This window comes from Salmo salar, chromosome 09, assembly GCF_965601325.2.
Source record: "Salmo salar chromosome 09, fSalSal1, whole genome shotgun sequence".
Lineage (NCBI taxonomy): Eukaryota > Metazoa > Chordata > Actinopteri > Salmoniformes > Salmonidae > Salmo > Salmo salar.
This window is the reverse complement of record NC_138299.1, coordinates 66456202-66481829: the sequence shown is the minus strand read 5'-3', so window position 1 is coordinate 66481829 and position 25628 is coordinate 66456202. Positions and strand designations below refer to the sequence as shown.

General features: G+C 43.0%; 1 protein-coding gene across 4 annotated transcripts in view; it reads left to right on the top strand.

Moving 5' to 3' along the window:
* The window catches only part of LOC106611581 (teneurin-3), a 229349-nt gene that overhangs the window by 166147 nt on the left and 37574 nt on the right, over window positions 1–25628 (top strand). The window contains exons 12-23 of one of the 4 annotated variants that reach the window (XM_014211939.3): window positions 4094–4279; window positions 6530–6550; window positions 6887–6910; window positions 7735–7881; window positions 8086–8305; window positions 10377–10496; window positions 11851–12112; window positions 13904–14171; window positions 14731–14874; window positions 19353–19602; window positions 23162–23182; window positions 24349–24581. In XM_014211939.3, coding sequence (XP_014067414.2) covers window positions 4094–4279; window positions 6530–6550; window positions 6887–6910; window positions 7735–7881; window positions 8086–8305; window positions 10377–10496; window positions 11851–12112; window positions 13904–14171; window positions 14731–14874; window positions 19353–19602; window positions 23162–23182; window positions 24349–24581 — 1896 coding nt within the window. The remainder of the gene's footprint in view (window positions 1–4093; window positions 4280–6529; window positions 6551–6886; window positions 6911–7734; window positions 7882–8085; window positions 8306–10376; window positions 10497–11850; window positions 12113–13903; window positions 14172–14730; window positions 14875–19352; window positions 19603–23161; window positions 23183–24348; window positions 24582–25628) is intronic. The other 3 variants (XM_014211940.3, XM_014211943.3, XM_014211944.3) reach the window with 3 other exon arrangements.

The following is a 25628-nucleotide window of genomic DNA, read 5'->3' as shown; positions in this document are numbered from 1 at the left end:
GTTGTATAGCATCAATCTTTAGGGCCTTTTTAACTTAGAACTTCAATAATATTCCAACCGGACAATTCCAATGTCTTGAAAAACGTTTTGGAACACAGCTACCCCTCACGTGAATGCGCGCCAATGAACTCATGTGCTATCCTGAGTCAACAAATTCCAACTTCCTTTGTTGGCTCTCTGTTCACCATAGACGCCTCAAACAGCTTTCTAAAGACTGTTGACATCTAGTGGAAGCCTTAGGAAGTGCAAAATGAACCCTAAGTCACTGTGTGTTAGATAGGCAATCATTTGAAAAAACTACAGCCTTAGATCCTCCACTTCCGGGTTGGATTTTTACTCAGGTTTTTGCCTGCCATATGAGTTCTGTTATACTCACAGACATCATTCAAACAGTTTTAGAAACTTCACAGTGTTTTCTATCCAAATCCTAATAATATGCATATTCTAGTTCCTGGGCCCGAGTAGTAGGACATTTAATTTGGGTACGTTTTTCGTCCGGCCGTGAAAATACTGCCCCCTACCCAAGAGAGGATATTGATGACATTCTGATATACTCCGCTTCACGTGCCGAGCATGTGTCCCTGGTGCGCAGGGTGCTTGGTCGACTGTTGGAGCATGACCTGTACGTCAAGGCTGAGATGTGCTTGTTCTTTCAGCAGTCCATCTCCTTCCTAGGGTACCGCATTTCCACCTCGGGGGTGGAGATGGAGAGTGACCGCATTTCAGCCGTGCGTAATTGGCCGACTCCCACCACGGTAAAGGAAGTGCAGTGGTTCCTAGGTTTTTCCAATTACTAACGGAGGTTTATCCGGGGTTTTGGTCAGGTAGCGGATCCCATTACCTCACTGCTGAAGGGCGGCCCGGTACGTTTGCAGTGGTCAGCTGAGGCGGACAGGGCTTTTGGTCACCTGAGGGCTCTGTTTACCTCGGCTCCCGTGCTGGCCCATCGGATCCCTCTTTGGCGTTCATAGTGGAGGTGGATGCGTCCGAGGCTGGGATAGGAGCCATGCTCTCTCAGCGCTCGGGTACGCCAACGAAGCTCCGCCCCTGTGCCTTCTTCTCGAAGAGGCTCAGCCCGACGGAGCAAAACTATGACGTGGTGGACCAGGAGCTGTTGGCTGTCGTCAAGGCTCTGAAGGCGTGGAGACATTGGCTTGAGGGGGCTAAACAACCTTTTCTCATCTGGACTGACCACTGCAATCTGGAGTACATCCGGGCAGCGAGGAGACTGAACCCTCGCCAGGCAAGGTGGGCCATGTTTTTCACCAGTTTTGTTTTTTCCCTGCCCTACACACCAGGTTCCCAGAACCTTAAGCCAGACGCTCTGCCCCGACTGTATGACACAGAGGAGCAGCCCATGGATCCCACTCCAATACTCCCGGCCTCCTGCCTGGTGGTGCCAGTAGTGTGGGAGCTGGACGCGGACATTGAGCAGGCGTTACGTGCAGAGCCCGCTCCTCTCCAGTGTCCCGCTGGCCATCTGTACGTTCCATCTGTTGTCCGTGGCTGGTTGATCTATTGGGCCCACAAGTCACCCTCCTCTGGTCATCCTGGGATCGGTCGGACGGTGGGCTGTTTGGCTGGGAAGTACTGGTGGCCTACTTTGGCCAAGGACATGAGGGTTTATGTTTCCTCCTGCTCGGTGTGCGCACAGTGTAAGGCTCCTAGGCACCTGCCCAGAGGGAAGCTACACCCCTTACCCGTTCCACAGCGGCCTTGGTCGCACCTGTCGGTGGATTTTCTGACCGTACTCCCCCCCTCACAGTGAAACACCACGATCCTGGTCGTTGTGGATCGGTTCTCTAAGTCCTGCTGTCTCCTCCCTCTGCCCGGTCTCCCTATGGCCCTACAGACTGTGGAGGCCTTGTTTACGCACGTCTTCCGGCACTATGGGGTGCCTGAGGATATAGTGCCTGATCGAGGTCCCCAGTTCACTTCGAGGGTTTGGAAGGCGTTCATGGAACATCTGGGGGTCTCGATCAGACTTACCTCGGGGTTTCATCCCGAGGGTAATGGGCAGGTGGAGAGTGAACCAGGATGTAGGCAGGTTTCTGCAGTCGTGGGAATGGGCAGCGTTCGTGCCCTGTGCCGAGATGGCTCAGAACTCGCTCCGCCACTCCTCCACTAACCTCTCCCCCTTCCAGTGCGTACCGGGATACCAGCCGGTTCTGACGTCTGGCATCAGAGTCAGACCGAGGCTCCTGCGGTGGACGACTGGTTCAGGCACGCGGAGGAGACATGGGACGCCGCCATGTTTACCTCCAGCGGTCCGTGCTGCGCCAGAAAACCAGCGCAGACCGTCACCGCAGTGAGGCGGACCAGGTCTGGCTCTCAACCCGAAACCTACCCCTCCGCCTGCCCTGCAGGAAGCTGGGCCCGCGGTTTGTGGGGCCATTCAAAATACTGAGGAGAGTGAACGAGGTTTGTTATCGGTTTCAGCTTCTCCCCCGATTACCGTATGAACCTCTCATTCCATGTGTCTCTCCTCAGGCCGGTGGTGGTTGGCCCGCTCCAGGAGTCTGAGGTGCGGGAGGTTCCTCCGCCCCCACATCGAGGGGGCCCCGGCGTACTCCGTTCGCTCTATACTGGATTCGAGGCGTTGGGCGAGGGGCCTTCAGTACCTCGTGGAGTGGGAGGGGTATGGTCCGGAGGAGAGGTGCTGGGTTCCGGTGGAGGACGTGTTGGACCCTTCAATGCTGCGGGAGTTCCACCATCTTCGTCCGGATCGCCCTGCGCCTTGCCCTCCGGGTCGTCCCTGAGGCCGGCGTCGGCGCGCTGCTGGAGCCGCGCGTCAAGGGGGGGTGTACTGTCACGACTTCCGCCGAAGCCGGGTCCTCTCCTTGTTCGGGCGGCGCTCGGCGTCGCCGGCCTTCTAGCCATCATCGATCCACTTTTCATTTTCCATTTGTTTTGTCTTGTTTTCCTCACACCTGGTTTCAATCCCCTCAATCACTTGCTGTGTATTTAACCCTCTGTTCCCCCCCCATGTCTTTGTGTGGGATTGTTTATTGTTTCATGTATGTGCACGTTAGGCTGGTTATGCTGGGTTATGTCAACCCGTATTGTATTTTGTGTTTGTTGTGCCGTGTGTTTTTGGTTCGCCTAAATAAAGGCTCTGTTTGCTACCCAATATCTGCTCTCCTGCGCCTGACTCCCTTACAGCCATTAACGCATACCTAACAACCTTAGCCTAATATGACTCACTATTGCTAGCGATCTTCAGAACAACCACACGAATGTGACAGAGGAAAGAAAGGTAAACTAACGATATAATGGAATGATGCAAAATGTATGGAAACTAACACTAAAGTGACGTTATAAATGTGTGTGGGTATAACTGACAGTGGCTACCGATAGTGGCTAATGTTTATCACAATACAAATACAAATTGAAAAAAGTACAGTGAAAAGTGTCGGGATATAATTAAAACATTATAGAAATCATAAATCAACTCGGTAGGTTTAGTGCTATACTGTTGCACATTGCTGCAGAAGCCTATAGCTTGGTTCTCCAAATTCCATCCCTGCAACTTATAAGGCCGGTGTTTCATGAACTTAACTGTGGAAAAGGTGATATGTTGATATGCTTCAGTTTGCTGCCATATGACTGGTTTTCACATTTGTCATAAGGTACAGTAGATATAAAACAATTTATTTACAATCCCCTTATTCAAACAGCTTACTCATTTACCTAGCTCTTATCAATTTGTAAAAAAAAAGAAAGAAGAAAAAGAAAGTAGATGTTGTTCCATTTGGAACCGACAGGCTCCTCGACCTTATTCATCGCGCGTAAAGAAAGAATTAAGTAAAGGTCAGAATATGGTGTATCTGTAGAATTTATTTGATCTCCACCCCCAAAAGAATAGGAAGGGGAATAGCATGCTATTCTCATACTTAAGTTTAAAGTCAGAATACGCGTAGAGAGAAAAGAGCATAAAAAGGAATTACGTTCAATTTACGCGTGCCTAACTCAGGTCGAAAGTCCCCCCCTATGTCCATATATGTACTATAGGTGTAAATTACTGTACATAACTATAGAACCAGTCTGTCCAGTGTATGATGGACGACTCTATTTTTGGTTGCGTGTGTGTCAGAGGTGTGCACGGTGGACTGCGGCCCCCACGGAGCATGTGTCAGTGGAACGTGTCATTGTGAGGAAGGATCGGCAGGCTCAGAGTGCGACCAGAGGGACTGTCACCCACGGTGTACAGATCATGGCGTCTGCCGAGAAGGCAAATGTGACTGTCACCAGGGCTGGACAGGAGAGCACTGCGCTATTGGTAAGTCGTACTGACATGTAAAGCCATTCATAACTGGTAAATTACCCAATGCAGATTAGCAGTTATCCTCCACCCACACTCAGTAGAGAACCAGTATAAAGAGGCAATAATGTAACGATTAAATATCCACCGATGCTCCTGAATATGCCCAAGAGTTTCTTTCAAAAGTATCTTGAATGCAGTCATCAAAGTTGATGAGCTTGGTGGGACTTTAGCTCCCCTCATTCCAATTTTGCATTATGTAATAAAGAAGTATAAAGTCCGCATTTTCTAAAGCTATATTTATTGCATAACATACAGGTTTGACTAAGTCCTCAAAATACATTTACCACTTGAATAGTATCGTACAGAGATGGGGTCAATTCCTCTGCTGAATTGAGTATGGAATTTCCCCATTGAACTTCAATTTGATTCATGAATTGCCAGGAGACTTAGATGAAACTGACCCTATCCCCGGTACCCCTAACCCTCTTTCCCATTCCATTTCACTCTCATTATCCTTGACACCTGACATCCCCATTTTTCTCTTTCCCAATGGCAATGGATTTGGAATGCTATTCGATCTACATATCGAATCCTACCTCTTATACTACCACTTCACTAAGGGCAGGTATTAAGGGAAATGAGGGCCAGCCAGGACTATGGTCTTATTCAGCTTCGTCTCAATGGAATAGCCCGTCTTCCAGATGACAGCTTCGCTGTGCATTAATTGAGATAATGAGCACTGTGAGGTTGCTTCCCCTTGACCTGTGACCTCAACTTCCTGGACACACTGCTCCTGTCAAAAAGGCGACAGTTAAACTGTTGACGTGGCGCATCATGTACCGTTCCACCCTGTGTCACCCAAACCCACTCGGTAACATCATCCTCTCGTTGAAACAAAGACCCCGGCTCTTCAAACTCTTGAACCCTAATTACATATGAACAAGACTTTCATCAGCAGTTATCCCATCCAGAGAATGAAGCTGACTGGCGGTTAGAAACAAGGAGAGAGAGATGAGATTGGGTCGGGGTGATTGGAGGGGTCGCATTCCTGATGTTATTAATCTCTGCCTCCTCAATGAGAACTAAGATCCCATCCCTTTCAACATCTTCCTGTTTAAGACCCCCATCAGGAAACCAATTCCTAGTCGTAGATGCACCTGGGATGAATAGGCAGGCATTCTTGCCGTGAACTAGGAGCTTATTCCTTTTTTTCCAAGGCTTTCTGAATGACTTCCATTCGCACAAAGCACCTTTAATCACATTACATGGCGAGACCCTGACGAAGGGGCTGGAATAGACCGCTTCCCTGGACGAGCTATTGTCAGACACATTGCGATCCTGTTTTTATCTGGGAGGCTTCGGCACCGCTCTTGCTTTACTTTCCATTCGTTTTCTTTCTTCTGATGTTTACTACCAACGTGTTTCTTTTCATTCAAGTGTTCCTGGGAATTCACTGACATGCTTTGTTTGTTCCAATGATGAAGTGGTCGAAATGCTCATATACATTATGTGTACTGGCAGGACAATAAGGCACATGACACTTGAATGGCCAATACACTGATAGTTGTAATGTATAGCTGATGTACCAAGCGTATGAATGTGTACTGGGATGACAATAAGCTGAAGTACTTCTGGATGTGTACTTGAAGGACAATAAGCTACATGTCTCTTGAATGGTAAAGATGTGGTTAAATTTAGCTGGATAGATGGTGTAACAGAGTGCAAAAGTTCACACTAGAATTGCTATTCAGACAACACTAAAAACCAAGGCACTGTATTCAGTTTACGACATACTGTTCCACTCAAAATGCATACCAATGGGCAAAGTATTTTTCTTCCTATTTTGTCTGATCAGATAAAACATTTTTAAGGATAAAGTGACTGGTTCTATCCATGGTCTAAAATAATTGTATGGCAGTAAACAGCTGTACCTATACAATTATAAACTAGGTTTTTTAGATGTTCTATGTGAATGTACGGTACATTGTTATTTACTTCATGTGGAGGGTTTAATACATGGATGTATGTTATGAATGAAAGCATGCCACTACTAGGATGGCAATGGAGCTTATCAGGCAAGTCTGAAAGTTTGCTCAACAGCACCTTAACACACAACTGTGAAACATTCATAGTTCAAACTAATTAGTAGTTTCCTTGTCATGCTATCTGTGCATGTTACCTCTGTAATAACACTTCTCTACTCCTCTTTTTACTTTTCTTTGTCTTTCGGTCTGCCCCTCCTCTCCTTTCCTCTTATCCGACAAGCTCTGGATTCAAGAGTATCAGGTAATGTACTTTACAGTCTTTCTCTCTCCTTTCTGTTTCGTATCAATACACAAAAAACATCAGACTGAAAATGTAACCCCCCCCTGTAAATGGCGTGAGCAGATAACTTTCCTTCCCTCAACAGTTTCAGAATCGCAATGTGTCAACCATGCTGTTTTTAAGTGTCACAAAGTATTGCATACCATGTTGTCAAGTGCATCTATTTTTCTGCCATCGGTTCAGCTCTTTATTTCTCCTTGTATGCTACACTCAGATAATGTTTGTCAGTCTAGATTTTCCTGCAAGACAGAAGTAATTTTCTTTTGCAAATGTTTCCCCTCTCTTCAATGGTAATAGGAGCAGTCAAGATAGGATATAAAGGTAATGGAATGACTACCCCAGAGAGTTGTCACCAACAATCACTCGCCTGCTCTCTGTTTTCTTCCCCAAGCACGACGTACACATGTCTTATGTCCCAGTCTATCACTGTTTCTATTGTGATCCCAGTTCCTTCATATGTCCGTCCTAACTAGTCAAACACTCTCGGTCCCCCTTTTCCTGTCTGAATCCTTGTGTGTGTCAGAAGAAGTACTAAGCAGATGTAGCCAGTCACTTACAGTTTGCTCTTTTCTATCTTCCACCATGTGAAAAAAGGAAAGCAATATCCTGGTATCAAGTAGAGATGTTGAGACTACATCAACACACCCTCTGCCTTTTGTCTCTACCTCTATCTATCCTTGTCTTTACTTTGATAGTACCTTCACATGGGTGTTGTGCTGGTTTTAGGCCAAGATACATGTGTTGTTTTTTGTGCTGATACTACAGATAGAATTAGAGGAATGTTGACTAATCAGCATATAATAAAAAGCAGAGCAAGGATATTTGCAGTAGTAACCACTATTATCCAACTGAGTGTTGACCTCCATGCATTCTTAATATCCAAAATTTGCCAAGACAATTTCCATTTCAAAGGTCCCTGAAATGGTATGGAACTCAGAGTAAAACCCATGTGAAATTACAGTATCTTTATATCCCACCACTAAGTCCTGTCAGAAATCTATGTACTGTCTGTCCACTTTATATTGTCGTTTTCATTTTGTCCCTGTTTTCCTGCCCCTGAATGACCAGGTGTTGTCTTCTCCTTTCAACCTGTCTCCCGCTCTCTGATTGGCTAGCTTGTGTGATTTACATGGTTGTTTTGGCAGATGGGTGCCCTGGGTTGTGCAACAGCAACGGGAGGTGCATTCTGGACCAAGCCGGGTGGCGCTGCATCTGCCAATCAGGATGGAGAGGGCTAGGATGTGATGTTGCCACGGAGACCTTCTGCTCAGATGGAAAGGACAACGAGAGGGGTAAGAACACCATCCATAATTCTTCACTCTTTGCCAATGATATGACTTTGTGTCCATATAGTGGACTGTTTGAACCAATTAGAGACACCATTCTGTTGAAAAAGTGTTTTATTTGATCAGTCTAGTTAACAGGGTTGATGTTCTGAAGGAGCACCGAGTTAGGGTATTGTCCCATGTCAACACTGTTGCATCTTGGTTTGACAGATGGACTGGTGGACTGCATGGACCCAGACTGCTGTTCTCAGAGCTCCTGCCAGGGCCAGCCCTACTGCCATGGATCCCCAGATCCCATAAGCATCGTGAGCCAAGGTCAAGGTTCATCCTCCACTCAGTCGGCCCCCAGGGGCTTTTACGAGCGCATCAGCTTCCTGGTTGGGCATGGCGGTAGTCACGTGATACCTGGGGACAACCCTTTCAACAGCAGGTGAGCTTCATCAAATCCTACTGTCCTGTGGGGCATCGAAATGATAGCCAACATTGGTTGTCAGTACTGTATCATTGAAATACACTGAGCTGATTGAATCGTTTTGTCCTGGAGTTGCCCCTGTAGGAATAACTGTGGCGTAGCTATCTTAGGGACCTTGACTTGATGAGTAAGGGGGGGGACATTTTTTATTGAGTTGCAGATTGAGCAACCTGATTTTATGTATCAAACCTTATGTGAAACCTTGTAATGGGAATAACAAAATGTCATAATTTGTCGACATAAAGGCTTAAGACTATCCCCAATGAATTAAGCACCGGGGCTCTGATATCAATTTGTGAGCAAGTTTCTCAGCAGACAAAAAAATGTTAGCATCGGGAACCTTAATGCACTTTCCCTGTCTGTTCTGAATCATAAGTAGAGTGGGACATTATTGGCAACTGCATGGTGGAATGCTTTGGCAATAATATTCCCTCTAACTCGCAGAATAGTTTGGGAGTAATCCTTATGTAAATAGCATGCTTTACCACAAATATAGAATGAGGCAATCCCCGAGCCGGGTCCCTTATAATCCGCCTCATCATTGTGTTCAGCTTACTGTTGATTCCAATGTTTGGCCGATGCATATTAGTTCACTCGCTGAAAATGTAACAATTTTTGCCCTTTATCTCCATTAAGAAGTTGGTTTTATAGTCGCAGACATTATGGCACTTGTCTTTAAGCACAGACATTCCACAAAGTTTGTCAAAATTAATTACATTTCTGAAGCTACAACTTCATTTGATAAATGTTTTTGTCAAAATTATGTGAATGGGATTCATGGTAAGCACATAAGCAATATCTGAACTTTATTTGACTGTGGCAAATATTTTGTTGGATTATCGTGGATTTTTTTATTTACAATGTTTTGTTTCAAAGTGAAGATTTCTGCTCTATCCCAACTAAATATGATACATAAAATGCAACTGAAAAAGTCCATTGAATGTGCCAGAGCATGATGGATACTACCCGTAGCATTGTTTGATTTGTCTAGGTGTGCTGTATCCAATGTCTGGCAGGGCAAGGGGGGAAATGTCTTATGAGGTCTTTCCATTGTCACCTAAAGCCATGGAAAACAAGAGGGCTAGCCAAGGAAAATAGAACAGTTTTCATTGTGTGATTGGATTCCATACCATTGCTCTAAAAACTATCCTCTCTCGTATGGCATAAAGACTAATACCTTACATTTGTTGTGTTGAGTCCCACAGCCATATTCGATGTCCCCTTAGAATTCTCCCACTGGGCTTTATATGATGTCCTGGAGAAAACCACTGCTAGACATTGACAGAGAGGGACTGTGTGAATTACATTACTAAACATTGCTTAGGTGATTTGACTTCATGTTTATTTAGGGGTTAGCTCTTGTAGGGTCAACCAGCCTGTAGAAGATTAATGACGAGGAGAGAATAGTGAACCTACAGAGCTCTTAAAGGTTCCTTATTCCTCTAGACTGCAAGTAAAAAATGAGGCATGTCGGAGTGAGGAAACAGATAGGAGAAAGCTGTTGATGATCCCTACCTCATATCCGTAGTGACCTGAAGATAAAGCCCGCAAACGAGACACGTCACGCATCGCGGCTCTGCCACCAATGTTGATGAAGAAACATCCCTACATCATCTTGCCACTTTCACACTGTTGCCCAATTTATCAAATGACCTTACAATTAGGAATGTAAGAATGCACCGCGCATCCAAGAAAGAGTTAAGTGGAAAATTTGATATGCAAATGGTCCCTCCCAATTCTTAAAAACTTGCACAGGTAAACTCCAAAAAGTAAGAGGCCTTCAATGGCTGCAAAGCCTATTTGGAATGAGTTATGGGCTGTTAAAAGGGGTAAAAAGAGAAGGCTGTTGCCAGGGCAAGCCATTTCATGAATAACAATCGCTGACGTGTGTATTTTTAACGGTCAGTAAATCAGACTGCCGGTACCCTTGCCGAGGGAGGACAGATGTTAACAGGGAGGACTGCTTGCTGACTCCGGCTGGCATTTTGTTTGTTTACTTAATCCTCTTTGTGTTTGTTCACCGGCAAAGCCTGGTGTCAATTATCCGGGGTCAGGTGCTGACGGGAGACGGGACGCCGCTGATCGGCGTCAACGTGTCCTTCCGGGACTACCCTGAGTATGGCTACACCGTGACACGCCAGGACGGGATGTAAGAGTGCCACACACATGAACACACACACACACACACATAAACATGCATGCACATGCACACACACGCACATTCATGCACACATATACATAACACACGTAATAAACACTGATTAGAAGACCACACACAATGTCTGTCCTCCGAACAAGGTTCAGCTAAGGTCTGACATGCTTAAAGTGCATCCCAGATCCACGATGTCCAAAGCAATTGAAAAAGAGCTATCAAATCAAAACAGCGAAGCATTGTGCCCCACAACAATATCTCATGCAAATATCACAGTGGTTGAGGCCATTTAGAACAAGACTGCTTAAAATGCATTGAATCAGCCAGGGCAGAATCAATCTGCCAGCATTTGTAGACTAACACAGGATTAGTGTCTGATCTTCTTGGGCTATTACCATGGAGTTGTGGTTCACTATCTCACTCTTAAGGAAACAACATCATACATACATTTCAGGGAAAACATTCAACTCCACCGGGAAGTTTATCATCCTACAATCTGTAGTCTTATTCAAATTGGCAACAAAATATGTGCATTATGTTTGTCTGGAATAAAAGGCTTAGAATATTTAGTAATATCTGGGACTGGTGTAGTCAATCTTATGGAGCAGGAACTGCAGAGGTAGGGGATTGGCGATAGCCGCCAAGGATAAGCTGATGTCTCCAGATATACCTCCCTGTAACCCCTCTGACACAGTGCATGATAAATGGCAGGGGATAATCACACTTGGTTAGCCAGCATATCCTCTCAGGGTGTTAAGAGAGCAGAAACAGCATCAAAGCTTGGCTGTGAGCTCCCCACTGCCCAAAGTGGATGGAGAGAGGGAGAGAAAATGGTGTGTGTGTGTGGGGGGGGGCTGTGTGTAGTGTCACCATGCCGATGCTTTACCCCTGGGTGGTGAACCTCGCTGAATATATATATAGAGCACCACTTCAAAGACTCCCCCCCTTCATTTCCAAACCAGTAAGTCTTCTCAGCGCTATGTGATACTAATTAAAACTGGTTCACCAGAGAAACTAAGCCAAGACTTCTCAACCAAATTCTCACTTTTTAAGTGTCTCAGTGCATCATGGCTGAATAAACAAAAGTAATAAAATAGATTCAGTGAATGATAATAATATGTGAGCTGCAAAGGAATAAGACAACTGATGAGAACAAGTTCTTTGTTTCTTTGAAAAAAATATAATCTGTTTTGTAGCCCGTCAAAGTTTGTGAATATATATTTGAGTTTTCACTGAATGCATTGTCTTCCGGAGAGAAGCAAATGTTATTTGGCCTTCAAGTAAGTCACACTGGGTAAATATATAAAGCTTTTTTTTTATCACTTCTCCACGTTTATGGCGACGTCTCCAGGTTTGACTTGTTGGCCAATGGTGGCGCCTCGCTGACCCTGAGTTTGAAGCGTGATCCTTTTCCCACACTGCACCGCACTGTTTGGTTGCCCTGGAAGGTGTTCCATGTGATGGACACGGTGATGATGACGAGGGAGAACAACAACATCCCCAGCTGTCACCTCATTGGCCTGCTCAGGCCCAGCCCCCTCATCCTGGCCTCCCCCCTGTCCACCTTCTACAGGAGTTCTCCCAAGGACAGCCCCATCATCCCTGAGACCCAGGTGAGATTAGCTCTGGTCTAAAACCTACTGCCAGGTGCCTATTTCCCACAGCATATGGCTGTCACTGCAGTGTGCAGTTGGGTGCATTAACCTCTATGGGCTAGGTGGGACGCTAGCATGCCACCCGTGGTGCACTCCATCAACAGCAGGTGCATTTCAAGAGCGGCAAATTTGAATCCAAATAAATGTCAAAATTCAAATTTTTCAAACATACAACTATTTTACACCCTTTGAAAGATAAACATCTCCTTAATCTAACCACGTTTTACGATTTCAAAAAGGTTTTACGGCGAAAGCATAAATTTAGAGTATGTTAGGACAGTACATTTACAAGAGTTGTGTGTAATGTTTTGTCAATTCAAAGACAGGGTCACCAAAACCATAAAACCAGCTAAAATGATGCACTAACCTTTTACAATCTCCATCAGATGACACTCCTAGGACATTATGTTAGACAATGCATGCATTTTTAGTTCTATCAAGTTCATATTTATATCCAAAAACAGCGTTTTACTATGGCATTGATGTTGAGGAAATCGTTTCCCTCCAATAACCGGCAGTCAAGTCAGCGTCACAAATTAAATAATTAAAATTAGAAAACATTGGTAAAATATTATATTGTCATTTAAAGAATTATAGATTTACATCTCTTGAACGCAATCAACTTGCCAGATTTAAAAATAACCTTACTGGGAAATCACACTTTGCAATAATCTGAGCACTGCGCCCAGAAAAATACGCGTTGCGATACAGACTAGCCGTCATGTTGGGGAGATCTAAAATCGAAAATACTATGTAAATAATCCATTACCTTTGATTCTCTTCATCAGATGTCACTTCCAGGTATCACAGGTCCATAACGAATGTAGTTTTGTTCAAAAAAGCTCATCATTTATGTCCAAAAATCTCCGTCTTGTTAGCACATGATCTAAGCCAGCCGGACTTCTCGTCATGAACGAGGGGAAAAAATATATTTACGTTCGTTCAAACATGTCAAACGTTGTATAGCATAAATCATTAGGGCCTTTTTTAACCAGAACATGAATAATATTCAAGGTGGACGAATGCATACTCTTTTATAACGTATTGGAACGAGGGTACCCAACATGAACTCGCTCGCCAGGTGTCTAATGGGACATCATCGTTCCATGGCTCTTGTTCGGTCAGATCTCCCTCCAGAAGACTCAAAACACTTTGTAAAGGCTGGTGACATCTAGTGGAAGCAATAGGAAGTGCCAAAATATTCCTCAGCCCCTGTGTTTTTCAATGGGATAGGTTTAAAGGTAATACAACACATCAGGTATCCACTTCCTGTCAGAAAATGTCTCAGGGTTTTGCCTGCCAAATGAGTTCTGTTATACTCACAGACACCATTCAAACAGTTTTAGAAACTTTAGAGTGTTTTCTATCCATATATAATAAGTATATGCATATTCTAGTTACTGGGTAGGATTAGTAACCAGATTAAATCGGGTAAAAATTTTTTATCCAGACGTGCAAATGCTGCCCCCTAGCCCTAACAGGTTAAAAAGTTCCCCTGCACTGCAGCCAGGTTAAAAAAACACGCTGCAAAGTAAATTTAACTGCATTGTCAGTTTCCACAAATGTATTTAATTACATTGGTTATTGTTCGATGATTGCAAGCAAAGGTAAAGTTTGCATCACCCTGAGAAAGAGTTTATCACATTAACAGTGTACAATTGATGCAGCGCAGACATTTTTAAAGTAACTTTTTAACACACTCAACAATATGTTCAGTATCTTTTCATAAGATTCTGCTTCAAATCATAGGTCCTCCATGAGGAAGTGGCCATACCCGGAAGTGACCTCAATCTGGTTTACCTGAGCTCCCGCACATCCGGCTACAAGCCCATCCTCAAAGTCCTCATGACCCAAGAACGACTCCCGTTCGGACTAATGAAGGTCCATCTGATGGTTGCTGTCATGGGCAGATTGTTCCAGAAATCGTTACCTGCCTTTCCAGACCTCTCGTACACATTCGTCTGGGACAAGACAGACGCCTACAACCAGAAGGTCTACGGCTTGTCAGAGGCTGTAGGTGAGTTTCCGCCGACACTGAAACACAGCTGTCTGAAGATGTTATGTGAACATCATATGACAGTGTTGTCAGGTCCAAGTGTAATCTAGGAGGTTAAATCTTGGATGAACTCCTGGTATTGCTTTCCTTTGAACTTCCCAATTGTTTTGGCAGTCAGCATGTTTTGTATGGTTAGCAAAGTCTGCCGAGTTTCATGTGTAATTACTCACCAGTTGAACCACAGGAAAAAAATATGTATTTTTAAGGTCATGCTTATTTTGATACATTTTTCCCTACCCAAACCTGAGTTATTCCAGGTTATATGGTAATTTGATATCCAGATGCACTCTGTTCAGTGAGCTAGCAATATCTCATACCTTATATGCTTGTAATGCAGCAGTGCCTATTGGAATACTCGTAAACACTCATCTGCGATTATACCTCCTACCTACTGAGAAAATTCTACAATCATGAAGAGATTTTACAAGTTTTCATGCTTATACGCTACACGCCTCATTACTTTTAAAGGCTCCTGGTAGATTTACAGACCTAATTTATTAGACACTGTTGTTGTTTCCAGTGTCTGTGGGATATGAGTATGAATCTTGCCTGGATGTGATCCTCTGGGAGAAGAGGACAGCCATTTTACAAGGTTATGAACTGGATGCCTCTAACATGGGGGGATGGATGTTGGACAAGCACCATATATTGGACATTCAAAATGGTAAGACTTCATTTTTTTTGTTACATGGATCAGTTATGTCTGTGTGTGCGGTTCTAGGATAGACGTGTTATGGACAGGTGAGCTCTACCCCGAAATGCAGCATTACATGCTCAGATCAAGATGAAATATGGTTCATCATCTCATTTACAGAGAATAGAGGAGAGATTTGACGGGTTGATCATTCATATTAATGATGGAATAAATCAGACACAATGCAGAGCTCCCATCCTACTCAGAGATTCCATCCTACTCAGCTATTTATGCAACAAGATGGCCTTTGCTGGCCAAGATGGGATACGTTTCTCATACAATTCTTTACCTTTATTATCCAAATATTCTTTTGAATGAGAATGCACTATGCCTCTCTCTTTCAGCCCTGGTTTGTGTGACAGTAAGCTCTCTCCAGCTCTCGATCTTTGTCACAGTTGTCTCAGGGAATTTGTGTCACCCTTTCATCTATTTGTGTCCCTCAACTCTATGTTTCTGAGCACAGTCTTTCACTACTGACTGTCCCTTTCATGGAGGAGGTTACAGCAATACTTGCTCATTGCCTTTTGACACTCGATCGAGCCCATAGTTTGTATACCACTTTCAGGTTCAATTGAAATTGTTGCTATGGCTATAACCAATGTTTACTCATGTTAGTAAAAGGTCTGTTTGATTGTCGCTTGTCATACCCAGTTATGCCATGGACCCATGCTAACCATGTATGCTAACCATCTACTCCATATACAAAACTGGGTTTCCTTATTCCTTATTTGTTACAATATGCTTCAGGAAAATGTTATTTAACTAGTGTGCAGAAGTCAATCTGCATCTTTTGTGTTTACCACACGATGCTATTTCTTCTATGTCTGTTCATTAAACATGGAAAATAGCTGGCATTTAGCTGAACCAAATCTGTCAAAAACATCTAGCACACAAAGTTTTGCAAAGAGCTTTGAAAAAGACCATTGAGATCTGTTCCAGCTTGACTGCTGCCAGAGCATTGTGTTTCATCCCACCTGTCTCAAGGTAAAGCTAGCTCGTCTCAAAGCCTTCACACAGCAGTGCCAGCGCACAGTAGTGGGGATCGCTGTCTCTAGATGCGAAGCTTCGTGATCAACAGATGTGTAGATGCTTGCTTTGCATCTTCGACATATGATATGCTAATACTTATCATTGATTGCATTAGATTGGGCATCAATGTGCATTTGAATTCATAAAAAAATGTGGTGAATTATGTTTATTAGGTATGAGGTTTCAGTAGAATTGTTTTGTAAGATTTGTGTAGTTTGATATTGATACATGAATGACTGAAGTGAAAGACACATGCAGACACAGATGGCAGTCTTATCTGTCTTTGCACCAACTATCAGGACTCCAAAGAGTTTTCACCATTTTCATTCTTTTTATTTATTTCTAAGCCCTTCGAATAGATTCTGAAATGTGCCTAAATCAGAAAAGGTTAAAAAAATATATATTTTTGAGAATGAAACTTTCCTCTTTTAACTTCTCCCTGCCTGTCAGCAGGTTAATCAATTTGCCAACAGCAGGGTATCTATCCTCCATTTCACAATCCCATTAGTTTCACCCACAGATAGTATGTGAAGTGTGTGAAATGATTAATGGTTCCTCAGTCAACAGACACTCAGATACCAGTGGCACAACCCTGTCTTCAAACTTTATCTTTCCCCTCGTTTGTTCCCCAAACACATGCCATGGCAGATAACCTTACAGGGGAAAGCTTATACCTATTGTGTATGCCCTTTACAACGTGTTGATATTTGAAGTGCTTGTCGGCCTTGGTTGTTGGCATGACATATTTCGGAGAGTCGTGGGCCACGTGTTAGTTTTCTAGTCTGCAGGATGAGCCCCTTAAGAAATTCAGTCCCGATACATAAATATCACAACTTTTATTCACAACTAGCTCGGTATTGATTCCTTAATGTTGTACATGTCATCTTCCTTGATAAAACATGCAAGTTGTGGTCCACTACAGTCACACAATTCTCTTCCCAGTGACTTTGTCTCCATTTTCCCTAGCCTTCCCTGTCCGAGGAGTCTGTGATGTATTTGAGTTTTCCTCTCATCCTCCGGTGAGGAATCTAACAGTCTCTCTCTCTTTCTCACTCTCTCTCTCTCTCTCTCTCTCCTCTCTCTCTCTCTCCTCTCTTCTCTGGGGCCTGTCTGACTAGATAAGGCCAAAAGCTGTTCTGTCTGTGCTGTAGCTATGCTCCCCCTGACCCCCCCTCCCTCCCTCCCTGCTGCAAAGTGGCTATATGCCTTCTGTTAAAACAAGGCTGTCTAGCCTTATAAACATGTTCAGATGTGCAGTGGCCTTAGCCTGGGTACAGCAACATATTGTAGTTTTGTCTACAGACTCTGCCAGAGAGAGACTGTAGAGTTGGTTTGAGCGTTAATGTGTGTGTCAAAGAGAAGGTGTTGGAAATTGATGTGTGTATTTAATGCATGACATTAGACTTTGAAATGGCGTATGGGAAGACATTTCGTTATACAATAAACTGTGATTGAAATGTAAATGTAGGGGACTGGGGGAAGGTTGCCAAAATGAATCATCAATAATGGGATTTTTTTTAAAAGACCTGACCTAACTTTCTAATAAGGTGTAATGCGTTGAGCTTCTTATACTCAACTGTATATTGGGTATGTAAAAACTGTAATTCGATTGTTAATTAGGTTAAATTCAACATTGTGATAGAGTGAAGATAATGTTTGACATCTTGTGCTTGTTATTACAGAATGACTTGGTTATTGCTTTATAATAAGGCCATCAGGGATGCTTGCTGTCGAGTCAGCCCTCGTTCAGCCTGCGATCACTCACATAGCATGTCTCCGTAGCGAGCAGACAGATGGATTGAAGTGCAATTAAAGCTCCAAGGTTGTGCGTTTGATGGCGTCACGCACAAGCCGTCCCCTGGACCCATTCATCTTTGTTAGCCATGCATTTGTAATGCTCTCCGTTAGAATGAGATGGATCGGTGGGATTGTCCTGCCAGCGGTCTCCCCAGATCGTCTTCATTTGAGTTCCCCCTTAAATCAATTAATCAATGAAAGGAACTAATCAGAGAGGGACAAACGGCGGCGAGGCGACACTCGATTTCACATACATCGAGATGTGCAGTGACACATGCGGGGGTAATGTCGAGGAAACAGTGGGTGCTATACCAGGCGTTCAGCGCCACCATCAATCCAGTAATGAGGACAGAGGGAGTGTCGGAATTTAAACGTGTTGCTGGGGTGTGAATAATGAAGTGCTCCCAGCATGCAATTCACCCCTTTGATGTTTAAAAATGTTTTATAATTTTAAAGTCTACTCCACCAAATCCCTTCCCCCAATTTTTTTTTCATAAATAATATTTGCCCCTCGCTCAAATGTTTTAATGTTATGACTCACGGAATTTGGTCACTCCTCAGTTTAATTGATGTTTCGATACTTTTGAAAGGTACTGGTAACTGACTAAATAATGGAAACACTTGAGTAAATGAGGGATACACCGTATATTGAAAGCAGGTCCTTCCACACAGGTGTGGTTCCTGAGTTAATTGAGCAATTAATATCCCATCATGCCTAGTGTCATGTATTAAAATGTTGAGCACACCATTATTTTTGCCATCATTTTGGTTACCAATGCTGTGCCCCCATTGGATGACAATGCCCCCATCCACAGGGCATGAGTGGTCACTGAATGGTTTGATGAGCATGAAAACGATGTAAACCATATGCCATGGCCGTGTCAGTCCCCAGATCTCAACCCAATTGAACACTTATGGGAGATTCTGGAGAGGCTCCTAAGAGGGTTTTCCACCACCACAAAATAGTAAATGATGGAATTTCTCATGGAAGACTATCGGAGGGATGCAACACCAGAGTTCCAGACACTTGTAGAATCTATGCCAAGATGCATTGATGTGGTTCTGGCACATGATGGCCGAATGCCCTATTAAGACACTTTATTTTGGTGTGTTGCCTTTATTTTGTCAGTTACCTGTACATTGTGTGCTGAGTTCATGATTCCTTCCTCACTGTGACTTACTGGGAGAAAAGGAAACAGGGTCTTGGCGAGATTGAAAGAACATGTTCTGTAAAGAGGTTACTATTAATTGATGAGTTTCAGAATCCCACTAAACAGGTTCCTCACAGAAATGTCAAGATTCATGAGACATTGAAATACAGTATGAACATAGGTAGGCATCCTGCAATGACTAACGAATGAGGTACTATGTACCAAGGCAATTCAGCGGGTTTGTTCACAATTCCTCAGGATTATTCAGCCATTTGGTTTACACTATTTATTATTTACCCAACTAATCAAATCTCAATTTAGAGGTGTTTCCCAGGGAAATGGTTGTTTTGAACAGCATTTAACAAATCTTAGAGAAAATGATTGATTTTAGCACAGTTCAAAGTCCTCATTCTCATCAATCATCGATTACATAGAAGCTCCTCTCAATATCTTTATCCTCTGTTTTCTCAGGTATCCTCTTCAAAGGCAGCGGTGAGAACCAGTTCATCTCGCTGCAGCCGCCCGTCATCTCTACAGTGATGGGGAACGGTCGGCGCCGTAGCATCTCGTGCCCCAGCTGCAACGGCCAGGCCCTGGGCAACAAGCTGTTGGCGCCCCTTGCCCTGGCGTGGGGCATCGATGGCAGCCTCTACGTGGGCGATTTCAACTACATCCGGCGCGTCTACCCGTCGGGCAACGTCACCAGCGTTATGGAGCTCAGGTCAGTTCAGGTTCTGCATGGAACTGTAATGGCGGTGCATGGTCGTTTGGTTCTGACCTTTTATCCCTTTAGCTCAATTGGCAGATATTGAGGCTTTGCATGGATCTGAAATGGAGGTGCATGACCTTTGGTTCAGACCTTTTGACCCTCAAATTAAAGTCTGGTTCTTTGGTGGGTGTTTAGGACAAAGTGGTTTGCATGGGTGTAAAATTCGCCCGTAGCCAAGTACTTAACCTCTATGGGCTAGGTGGGACGCTAGCGTGCCACCCGTGGTGCACTCCATCAACAGCAGGTGCATTTCAAGAGCGGCAAATTTGAATCCAAATAAATGTCAAAATTCAAATTTTTCAAAAATACAACTATTTTACACCATTTGAAAGATAAACATCTCCTTAATCTAACCACGTTTTACGATTTCAAAAAGGTTTTACGGCGAAAGCATAAATTTAGAGTATGTTAGGACAGTACATTTACAAGAGTTGTGTGTAATGTTTTGTCAAGTCAAAGACAGGGTCACCAAAACCATAAAACCAGCTAAAATGATGCACTAACCTTTTACAATCTCCATCAGATGACACTCCTAGGACATTATGTTAGACAATGCATGCATTTTTAGTTCTATCAAGTTCATATTTATATCCAAAAACAGCGTTTTACTATGGCATTGATGTTGAGGAAATCGTTTCCCTCCAATAACCGGCAGTCAAGTCAGCGTCACAAATTAAATAATTAAAATTAGAAAACATTGGTAAAATATTATATTGTCATTTAAAGAATTATAGATTTACATCTCTTGAACGCAATCAACTTGCCAGATTTAAAAATAACCTTACTGGGAAATCACACTTTGCAATAATCTGAGCACTGCGCCCAGAAAAATACACGTTGCGATACAGACTAGACGTCATGTTGGGGAGATCTAAAATCGAAAATACTATGTAAATAATCCATTACCTTTGATTCTCTTCATCAGATGTCACTTCCAGGTATCACAGGTCCATAACGAATGTAGTTTTGTTCAAAAAAGCTCATCATTTATGTCCAAAAATCTCCGTCTTGTTAGCACATGATCTAAGCCAGCCGGACTTCTCGTCATGAACGAGGGGAAAAAATATATTTCCGTTCGTTCAAACATGTCAAACGTTGTATAGCATAAATCATTAGGGCCTTTTTTAACCAGAACATGAATAATATTCAAGGTGGACGAATGCATACTCTTTTATAACGTATTGGAACGAGGGTACCCAACATGAACTCGCGCGCCAGGTGTCTAATGGGACATCATCGTTCCATGGCTCTTGTTCGGTCAGATCTCCCTCCAGAAGACTCAAAACACTTTGTAAAGGCTGGTGACATCTAGTGGAAGCAATAGGAAGTGCCAAAATATTCCTCAGCCCCTGTGTTTTTCAATGGGATAGGTTTAAAGTCAATACAACACATCAGGTATCCACTTCCTGTCAGAAAATGTCTCAGGGTTTTGCCTGCCAAATGAGTTCTGTTATACTCACAGACACCATTCAAACAGTTTTAGAACCTTTAGAGTGTTTTCTATCCATATATAATAAGTATATGCATATTCTAGTTACTGGGTAGGATTAGTAACCAGATTAAATCGGGTACATTTTTTTTATCCAGACGTGCAAATGCTGCCCCCTAGCCCTAACAGGTTAAGAGTTGTAAAGTACTTAAGTAAAATTACTTTAAAGTACTACTTAAGTCGTTTTTTGGGGGTATCTGTACTGCACTTTAAGAATATATTTTTGACAACTTTTACTTCACGACATTCCTAAATAATATAATGTACTTTTTAGTCCATACATTTTCCCTTACACCCAAAATTACTTGTTACATTTTGAATGCTCAGCAGGACAGGAAAATGGTCCAATTCACACACTTATCAAGAGAATATCCCTGGTCATCTTTACTGCCTCTGATTTGGCGGACTCACTAAAGACAAATGCTTTGTTTGTTACTGATGTCTGAATGTTGAAGTGTGCCCCTGGCTATCCCCCCCCCCCCCCCCAAAATGTTTTTTTTTTTGTGCCGTCTGGTTTGCTTAATATAAGGAATTTGAAATGATTTATACTTTTGATGCTTAAGTGTATTTAAAACCTTAAACTTTTACTCAAGTAGTATTTTGCTGGGTGACTTTCACTTTTACTTTAGTCATTTTCTATTAAGGTATCTTTACTTTTACTCAAGTATGACATTTGGGTACTTTTTCCACCACTGCCCATAGCATGTTGGCTGGAGTACATACAAAGCAAACTGTTGCTTGCAGAGTGACTGACTAGTCTTTTGCTCTGTTGGCTAAGACGGTTGGCTTTGAGTGGTATGTGTTGTTGTGAGTTCACGCCCCACTGGTGGCAGAACAAAATGCATTCTGTTACATAAACTTGAAGGGGGTGGACGTCTGACGTGTAGTGGTCTTCTTTGAACTGTGAATCAGTGGTTATCCGAGACAGTCTTAACAATGCACAGGGTGGTCAGACAACTGTTGGCCTACGTGCACAGTATCCAATATGATTGAACGGAAGAACGGTGAGATTCACTATTTAATGTGGAATATTTTCTATATCCTTCATCACAATTAGAGAAAAACACCATATAATCGAGACAATTTAGGCCGTCTTGTCAAGTTGGTTTCACTCAATAAGCTTACTTCGGCCAATTGGCAGACTCAGAAACCACCATTTTACAGCCAGGGCTACTCAATACAAAACATATTAAATCTTTCAAATCAATTGCATGCCCCTGGCCCTCCCATTGCAAAAAACAGTGAAGTCTTCAGTTCAGAAGACATCCCCATAAATCACATACAACACCCACAACCACCTGTTTGTTATGTTTTGATACATTCTCTTATAGGTTGCATGGGGAAAGTTAAGCCCACATGCTTGGATTGCTCGTTATAATAAATGTATAATGCATATACACTACATCTGATTTCAACATCATGGGCATTAATATGGAGTTGGTTCCCCCTTTGCTGCTATAACAGCCTCCACTCTTCTGGGAAGGCTTTCCACTAGATGTTGGAACATTGCTGAAGGGACTTGCTTCCATTCAGCCACAAGAGCATTAGTGAAGTCAGTGAAGTAGCCAAATCCACTAATTTGAAAGGGTGTCCACATCCTTTTGTGTGGACATGAAGTGTATGTATATCCGTGAGAGTAAAAGCAAGTCCCAACCTGGCTTCTCAAGCTGGCATGTAATGGCTTGGGGTTTGGATATAAAGTCCTTATTTTGATATGGGGCTGTATAATGAGTGGTGGGATCAATATTCCGATACTCAGTGGTTAAATGGAGAACAAAGCAGTGGTGTAATGGCCCAATGGATTGCCTGGTGGGGGAGTTTTTATATTCTCCCCTCTGTTAGTTATGGGTGCAGGGTTTAACCAAGCCATAGTCACTCTTCTTCTTTTTCGCCTCCTTTCTGCTCAACAAATCTTCGTCTGCTTCTTTTTTATGGTGTTTTTCTTAGACTTTTAAGTCACACACTTTTACACTCTCTCTGCATCTTTCTCTTTCTGCTTCCTTCCTTTAATCCCACCCGAAGAAATAAAGATTTTAGACACAGGTAGGTGTGTTATGTTGCAGTTTCTCTCACTGTCTTGATGTATATTGTATATTTTTATTAACCTCTTTATGGCAAATTGATAAGCCTCTAAGGCATTATTTGATCATGTGGTTTGGCTCATAAAGGTGTCCGTTTTTATAATCCCACTTTGTAATGTAACATTGACTTTTTTCACTGTTTATTGCATTCTCACATTTATTTTAAACACACATTATTCACATTCATAAGTGTCAAAGGCTTACATTATGGACTAATGTACCATTAAACATGAGAACACTCACTGGGCTATCTTTATTTCCAGACAGTAAAAAAGTGTTATTCACCAGCTTATATTTTGGTATATTATTGGCCTCCAAGCACACATGTTATCTCTTCTTTAGTTGGAAAGAGTTGGCAATTTAAATTCAGTGATATGTCTGTGTCATTTAGTCATGTAAGAGGATTAATGTTAACTAGCGTAGAAAAATGTGAATGTAATTGCCTTTGACAATTTTTTTTAAATTCAAAGTCAATACTACTATACTTGCTGTATATTGCTGATATCCAGCACCCTACATAGAAGATTATTAATTTTGTCTTTGCCTCAGATGATTTTTTTCATAATGGAAGCCAGCCTTGAAGATGTCTCTGCTAACTCCTGAAGGAGCCCGCCACATTTTGAGGCATTTTAAAAATGAATGTCAATAAGCACAACCCAATGAAATGCCATCAGTTGATGACTGTCATTAACATAAGCACATCATTCCATTATTTCCATTGGCTTCCCCTCACAGGGTAGTGATAACGATTGAAATGATCTGGCACCCTTCAAATTGTCATACACAAATCTGCTCCAGTCGTTTCCGGTTAAATTCTGTTATATTCACTTGGACTCCTGGTCTCGGGCTATTCCCCACCCGTCTGTTATGCAAAAAGCCTTACACAACACAAGCCTCAACGGGCATTCACAAAAACCAGAACTACATACACATACAGTCTTTTCTGTGGTCATTATCATTCTGAATGTCACATTTATTTTCTTACTATGTTATTATGGAAAAATACCTTCAAACTAGGTTCTCTTGGGATTGTTCAAATTTGTAAAAAAAAAAAAAAAAGGAAAACTAGATTATTTTCTGATTGTTCATTGCGGCAGTCGCAGTAACCACATTTTCCCTCGATCATAGTAACAACCCTGCTCACCGCTATTACCTGGCCACTGACCCGGTGACTGGGCAGCTTTATGTGTCAGACACCTACTCACGGAGGATCTACCGGCCCAAGGTCCTGACGGGGATCAAGGAACTGCAGAGTAACGCAGAGGTGGTGGCAGGGACCGGGGAGCACTGTCTGCCATTTGACGAGACCCACTGTGGGGATGGGGCCAAGGCCACGGAGGCCCTGCTCACTGGGCCAAAAGGTAGGTGCCAAGCCAACATACTGGAGCACTATTGGGTGTGCAGGGCTGCAGGCTTTTGGTCCAGCCCTGAAGTAACACATTTCATTAGAACATACAGTAATTAGCTGAATTGGATGTGTTACTGCAGGGCTGAAATGAAATCCTGCAAGCCTTTCAAGAGATTGGTGGTTCACAGCACAAATGTTTTAGAAGTAATGTGTTAATATATTCTATTTAGGTAGCACTTTTCACGAGGTCAGAAAATGCTTATATAAGGGTAACTGGCATCATTCACTGTACATGTGTACTGTAGTACCAACCTAGGCGTAGTATGGCAGCCATATTGTGTCTAAAAACTCACCACCGTCTGAATATTCTCAAGTTAAGAAGTCATGGATTATTAGTTTGTCTGGTGTGTGCCAGCCCCCCCCCCCCCCCCCCCCCCCAATGTCCCTGCTTAAACTGCATTTAAAATAGTGGGTTTGAATGAAAGGAAGCTGGGAGGGAGTGAATCTAACTATGGAGATGGAGGAGGTAGAGGCTAGGGGAAAGAGACAGCAGATGGCTGGAGTTTTCTTCCTGAGACGTTTGCTGAAATATGCTCAAATGTGGCACTCTTCATCTGTCTGAATTTTCCCCAGAGTGTCAAATAGCCGGCTCTCCCAGAATGCTCTCTCGGCTCTTTAATGTTTCAGGACCCAGGCAAGCTTTGGGCAGATCTAGCCAAAGGTCAAACCAAATGACTCCCCTCTAACCACTTGATTCCATTTTTTTTACAGCTTTATTTAGAAGCTATTAAATGTGTCAGAATATATACCATATGCAGAATATATACCAATTTCTCACCTCTTGTGATGAACTTTAATCACTATTTTGAGTTTAAAAACCGCCACAGTGTGTGTTTACACCAGCATTTATAGCGCTGATTGAAAAAAGAAATGGAAATCTATGTGAGGTTTAATTGAAATCCTGTAGTCTCTGGTCTCTATTAGGAGCGCACAGTGACATGAAAAGATGTGGAGTGTGCCACGGTTGCTAATGTATTTTCCCTATGTGGGACAAACGTCT